Source organism: Nematolebias whitei, chromosome 7, assembly GCF_014905685.2.
Source record: "Nematolebias whitei isolate Nwh7 chromosome 7, NemWhi1, whole genome shotgun sequence".
NCBI lineage: Eukaryota > Metazoa > Chordata > Actinopteri > Cyprinodontiformes > Rivulidae > Nematolebias > Nematolebias whitei.
Window position 1 is genome coordinate 14,666,072 of NC_056504.1, and position 6,716 is coordinate 14,672,787.

At 43.8% G+C, this 6,716-nt stretch overlaps 1 protein-coding gene across 1 annotated transcript in view; it reads left to right on the top strand.

Moving 5' to 3' along the window:
• Positions 1–5,889, top strand: part of LOC119411740 (NLR family CARD domain-containing protein 3-like) — a 44,754-nt gene extending 38,865 nt beyond the window's left edge. Inside the window, 3 exon segments of the mRNA XM_037678666.1 lie at positions 3,784–3,957; positions 5,116–5,162; positions 5,315–5,889. Of these exon segments, the coding sequence (XP_037534594.1) occupies positions 3,784–3,957; positions 5,116–5,162; positions 5,315–5,841 (748 nt within the window). The 3' untranslated portion in view covers positions 5,842–5,889.
• The last annotated feature ends 827 nt before the right edge of the window (positions 5,890–6,716 follow it).

Consider the following 6,716-nt stretch of genomic DNA (forward strand, 5'->3'; position numbering starts at 1 on the left):
GCGGGGGGGGGGGGGGGGGGGGGGATTATTAACAGTTTTGAAAGCAAACTTGGCCTGTAAACAGTTGTCCATCCCGGTGTCCCGCGCCAGCTTTGAGCTAAGCGTCTTTGAACTCAGACACTCTCCTCCGGTTCTGTGCGCACTCGTCTACCGCCCCCCTCGATCCAAGGACTTCATAAATGAATTCTCTGACTTTTTGGCTGATATCACTCAGAGATACACTCACTTTTTGTTTATTGGTGACTTTAATTTGCATGTGTGTTGTCAGGAGAAGCCCTTAGTGAAGGACTTTCTAGATTTATTGGACTCTTTTAATTTAACTCAGCAGGTAAACGGTCCCACCCAAGAACACGGTCACACGCTGGACCTCGTTTTAACATGCGATGTCTCTGTTTCTAATTTGAAAATCGGTGACAATGTTTTTTCAGATCACATGCCTGTATTGTTTGACTTCACCCCCCTTGTCCTACTGCTAAGACGTGCGTTCCTGCACGTACTACTCGTTCGATTAACCATTTCACTGCTGCTCGTTTTAATGAAGGTTTTAACTCTGAGAGGATCGAACAGCTCTCGGTGTCTCTTACCACTGAGGAGCTAACCTCTCAGTTCAACTCTGCCTGTTTAAATGTTCTGGACCGTGTTGCTCCCCTTAAAACCAGAGAAACGAAACTTAGATCAGAGCCTTGGCTGAATGACGTCACTCGAGCCGTTAGGCAGCAGTGTCGCAGAGCTGAACGAAGGTGGAGGAAGGACAGGCTGCAAATTTCTTTTCAAATGTTAAGAGAGAGTTGGCATCACTATCAGAAAACCGTTAAAGCTGCCAAATGTAAATTCTTCTCTGATTTAATTGTCTCCAACTCCCACAACCCCCGAGTTCTTTTCTCCACCCTGAACTCAGTTCTACACCTCAGTGAGCCTTCACCTCTGGAAGCCTCAACTGAGCTGTGTGAAAATTTCCTCCATTTCTTTTTAGAAAAAGTGGCAAAAACCCGGGCACTCATTTCTCCACCAGCTCATGATCTGTCCATCCCATCTCAGTGTGTGGCTGTGTTTGACCACTTTGAGCCCATCTCTCTGTCCTCTCTGGAGCAGGTAATGTGCAGCATGAAGCCATCTGGTTCCCCCTTTGATGTGGTCCCCCCTCGACTACTAAAGGAAGTTTTTCCTACCCTGTGTCCTTTTATTCTCGCTATTCTGAATAGCAGTTTATCCTCAGGTGTGGTGCCAAAAACTTTTTAACATGTGCTGTCCAGCCCGTCCTGAAAAAACCTAACCTTCACCCCTCAGTCATGTCCAACTTCCGGCCTGTCTCCAGACTCCCATTCACCTCTAAACTACTGGAAAAAATTGTGTTGAAACAGTTTTTGGGGGATCACGCTATCCTAGAGTTATTCCAATCTGGCTTCAAATCGCTCCATAGCACTGAAACTGCTCTACTGAAGGTTTTTAATGACATTTTCATATCCAAAGACGCAGGTGATTCTGTGCTGCTTGTCCTATTGGACCTTACATCTGCTTTTGACCCCATCGACCACAAGATCCTCATTTCTAGACTGGAGCAGTGGGTGAGCATCACAGGGTCAGCCTTTAAATGGTTTTGGTCCTACCTCTCTGACAGAACCTTCTGTGTCAATATCAAAGATTTTAGTTTGGCATCGACAGCGCTCCAGTGGGGGATACCGCAGGGGTCCATCCTCGGTCCCCTTCTCTTTTCTTTATACCTGCTGCCACTAGGTGCTATTTTCCGCAAACACAACATACCCTTTCATTTCTACGCCGATGATTGCCAAATTTACTTCCCTCTGAGGCACAGAGGCACATGCTCTATTCAGCCTCTTCTTGACTGCCTGGCTGACATCCGGGACTGGATGGCTTTAAACTTCTTAAGCTTCAATGAGAAGAAGTCTGAAGTCATGCTGTTCCATCCCAGTGGCTCACTCACGAACCATGACATTGACCTTTTCTCTCTAGCCCCGCTAGAGAAACAAAAGGTCACTAATCTAGGGGTGATAATGGACCCGTCCTTAAAACTCAACAGTCACGTAAACATGATGGTCAAATCCTGTTTTTTTTCAGCTGAGACGGCTGTCTAAGCTGAAGCCTATACTCTCCAAAAAGAACCTTGAGACAGTGATCCACGCCTTCATAACATCTAGGCTTGATTACTGCAATTCACTTCTGTTTGGAATCAGTCAGTCCTCCATTGCACGTCTACAACTGGTCCAAAATGCTGCAGCCCGATTTTTAACTGGTACAGGCTATAGAGAGCACATCACGCCAGTTTTGGCCTCCCTGCACTGGCTACCCATTCACCTTCGGATCCAATTCAAAATTCTCATGAATGTTTTTAAATCACTGAACAGTTCCGCCCCATCCTATCTCACTGATCTTCTGCAACCATATGTCCCACTGCGCTCTCTGAGGTCAGCAGACCAGATGCTTCTCTCAGTCCCAGAAACACGTCGTAAGCTCAGAGGTGACAGGGCTTTCTCTGTTGCAGGTCCACGACTGTGGAATGAGTTGCCACTGAGTGTCCGGCAGGCTCCCACACTCTCAGTCTTTAAGTCTCGCTTGAAGACCCACTTCTATTCTCTTGCCTTTAACACGGTGTGATTTGTTTTGGTCCTGTCTGTACTCTACACTATTGACCATTTTAGTTAGCTTCTGCTGCTATTTGTATCTGTATTTTTATTTTATGTTTTCCTGTCCGCTGTGCATGTTTGTTTTCTTTTGTACAGCACTTTGGTTGGCCTTGTTGCTGTTTTAAGTGCTCTATAAATAAATTGGTATGGTATGGTAAGTACACCCACACCAGCTTGATGCCTCTCACCATGGACAACTCCAGAGTAAAATAAGTTCCAGCCCCTCTCAAGGAGGTTGGTTCCACAGTCCATGCTGTGGTGAACTCAACTATATCTAGTCGGTACCTCTCAACCTCACGCACAAACTCAGGCTCCTTCCCCACCAGAGAGGTCACATTTCATGTCCCAAGAGCCAGCTTTGGTAAGCCAGGGTCAGAGCGCCAAGTTCCCTGCCCTTGGCCACTGCCCATGGCATCACGCACCTGGCTTTTATGGCCCTTCCTGCAGGTGGTGGGTCCACAGGAAGGCAAACCCATGCTGCTCCTTCGGGCTGAGCCCGACCGGGCCCCATGGGTAGAGACCTGGTCATCAGGTGCTCGTCGATGAGCTCCTCCCCCAGGCCTGGTTCCAGGGTGAGGCCCCAGTAACCCACGTCCGGGCAAGGAACACAGAGTTCCTTTCTATGTCATGTCCATAAAAATCTGAATCGCTCTTTATCTGGCCAGTCATCTAGGACCAATCTGCCTTGGGAGACCTTACATGGGGCAATTATAATTGCCTGTGACAGCATAGCTCCTAGGATCATTCAGCCGCACAAACTCCTCCACCACGATAAGGTGGCGATTCAAGGAGGAGAGACACTCATCTCATATTTCATAAAATCACAGAAACAATCTTACAGCAACTTCAGTTTCAATCTCATCCAAAGACTATAAAAACAGTGGACCTCAGAACAGAACAGAACATCACTAATGTTCATCCTCTGGTTTCAAAAACACAACATGGTGGCTTCTGTTAAATGGTTCCTGTTGGCTTCACTTTCCAACAGTGAGAGAAGGTAGGGACGTTTGGTCTATCTGTGTCTATAGCAATGATTTTTTTTGTGTCCCTGTGTATACAGAATGTGTTCCTTATTGCCTTAGGTATGAAGTATATCACCTGATTCTGTATACATCACATGTGTTGATTTGTGTTTCTGCAGCTTGTCAGGCTGTCTGATCACAGAAGAAGGCTGTGCTTCTCTGGACTCAGCTCTGAGGTCCAACTCTTCCTATCTGATTGAGTTGGACTTGAGCTACAATCATCCAGGAGACTCAGGAACAAAGCTGCTCTCAGATGGACTGAGGAATTCTTACTGGAGTCTTAAGACTCTCAGGTATGGAGAGACCTGCTACAGCTGCACACTGTGTTGGATAGAGGAGGAACAGCTGGAAATGTGTTCTGTTTCCTTCACCCAGCCTCTGGCCCACAACACTTACCATACAAAACAGCAGAAATTTTTAAATGGTGTCCATAATAAAAACATCTCTAAAAACTATCTACCTGTTAGTCAGAAATTAATTTTAGACAGCTCTCTGCATCTCAAAGGAAGATTTCTAGGTCCTTTGATTTTGGATCAGATTATCTCTGATTAGGGATTAATTCAGGACATGGTTAGTTCAGTTTAGCACAAAGACTGGGAACAGGAAATGGTAAATGGACTGTACTTGTATAGTGCCTTTCTATCTTATTGAGATACTCAAAGAAATAACAGCTTAGTTACATTAACAAGTTAAAAATAAATAATCAGTAAAGTACAATTATTAATTTAAATTACTAAATAAGTTTTGCTCAGAGCTCAATGATATGTAGTGTGTTTGTAACAGTATTTCCTGGAAAAAGGTTTTATAGTTAGATAAAACAAAATCAATTATTGTCTCCCAGTGAGAAGACATAAAACTAGAGGAGTCAAGATGAGCTTTTTGATCCTGTTAAAAAAAAAAAGATTCACAACAGGACACGTGTAAATTTAATCAAATTTAGTAATGCAAAGTTTTGTGGGGAACAGTCGTCAGAACACAGGAAGCAAAACCATTAGAAGTACAGAACTTCCAAGGCTTTCCCTGCTCCAGTTCTGATCTGGTTCTGTTTTCCCGACCAGAAAAGATTAGATTTGTAGAAACGTATCGCCTCTCCCTGCCCTTTGTGTTATACACGATAAGCACATCTGGCCAGCTGCTACTGACGCCTGACTCACAAACAATGATACCAAAGCATTCACAATGACCTTAAAGTAATAAAAGGATTATAAAGGTCATACATATTGGAAAATAATATTGAATGTATCAGAAAGCAGATCACAACCTGTTTGTGCGTACACCCCTTTGAAACATGAAGCCCCAGGACTTTCTACTCTCAAGTGAATGCCTCTTATTGTTGGACTTTGTATATTAATGTATATTAATATAGAACAATCTGTGTTCAAGAGTTGCTTCTAAAACGAGACTGACGGTCTGACAACCCCCCCCCCCCCCCCCAAACCCCCTATTTTCAGAGTGGAGCCTGCTGGAGTCCAATACTTGAACCCAGGCCCATGGAGGTGTAAGTGTGTTTCTCATTTTATTTATGACAACAAAGCAGCAAACATTCAACTGTTTTCAAACTGCATCACTCATTTATGAATCATGATCAAAGTAAATGATCAGATGATGAATCAATGGCTGCAACTGCATTGTGTTTGTTCTCTTCATCAGATTCCTGTCAGCTGACGATCGATACAAACACAGTGAGCAGAGACCTCAAACTGTCTGACAACAACAGGAAGGTGACACATGTGGAGCAGGAGCAGCTGTACCCTGATCATCCAGACAGATTTGATGGTTCCTTGTCTCAGCTGCTGTGTAGAGGTCTGACCGGTCGTTGTTACTGGGAGGTAGAGTGGAAAGGAACCGTTTTTATATCAGTGAGTTACAGAGGGATCAGCAGGAAAGGACACAATAATGACTGTGTGTTTGGAAGAAATGATCAGTCGTGGAGTCTGATCTGCTCTGATGTCAGCGGTTACTCTGTCTGTCACAATGGCAGAGGAACGATCATCTCCTCCTCCTCCTCTTCTGTCTCTAGCAAAGTAGCAGTGTATGTGGACTGTCCTGCCGGCAGTCTGTCTTTCTACAAACTCTCTGACTCACTGGTCCTCCTCCACACCTTCAAAACAACATTCACTGAACCTCTTTATCCTGGATTTAGAGTTTTTGCTGGTTCCTCTGTGTTCCTGTGTTGAGTTTCATATCAAGTCTTATCCTGTCAGAGAAACACTCTTACTGGTGAATAGATTGTTTCACTCCAACATGTTTTCAGATTTAAAAGTAGTTGGTGTGTTTCTTTCTGAAACTCTTCTAAATGATTCCTTGTGAACTTTCTTTTCTCTTCCAGTTCTGTAATGATGGAAGCTGTAATCAATCTAAGATCCAAATCTTGGCTTTCTGGTTCCAGTCAAAACTTATCAGTGAATATCAATGGAGTCAGAGTAAACGTTTCCATTTATTGAATTTGGTGCACTTTTGTTTCTGCACAGCTCTTTAAGGGTCCTGTCACAAATATTCAGTCAGGTTAATGACTGGACCATTCCAGCACCTTAAATCTTTTTTCCACAGCTGTTGTAGACTTGTTGCTTACATTTGTTTAGGATCATCTTCTTGTTGCATCATGATCCAGTTTGGTCCAAGATTAATGTCCTCACATTTGTCTCTAGAGAGGAGTTCATGATCGACTCACTGACATCAAGGTGTCCAAGTCCTGTGGTTACTAAACAAAGCCCAAATCATCTCATCATCATCACTCCTGCACCGTGCAGACACTTGGTGTGAGGTGTATGTGCTGATGTGCTGTATTTGGTTTCCTTCAAACAGAGCACTGTTCATTTTGAGTAAACATCTCATTCATCCAGAATTTTTCCAGAAGTCTTGCAGTTTGATCAGAAACAACTTTGTAAGCTTGAGACATGCTGACATGTTTTTTGAGAGGGGCTTTCTCCTGCAATCCTTCCAAACAAGACATATTTAAATCTTGTTCTAATTGCTAACTTAGTCCTGTAGAGTCTGACATGAATCTTATTGGGTCTTTTATCATGTCTCTGAGCAGTGAATGATCTGAACA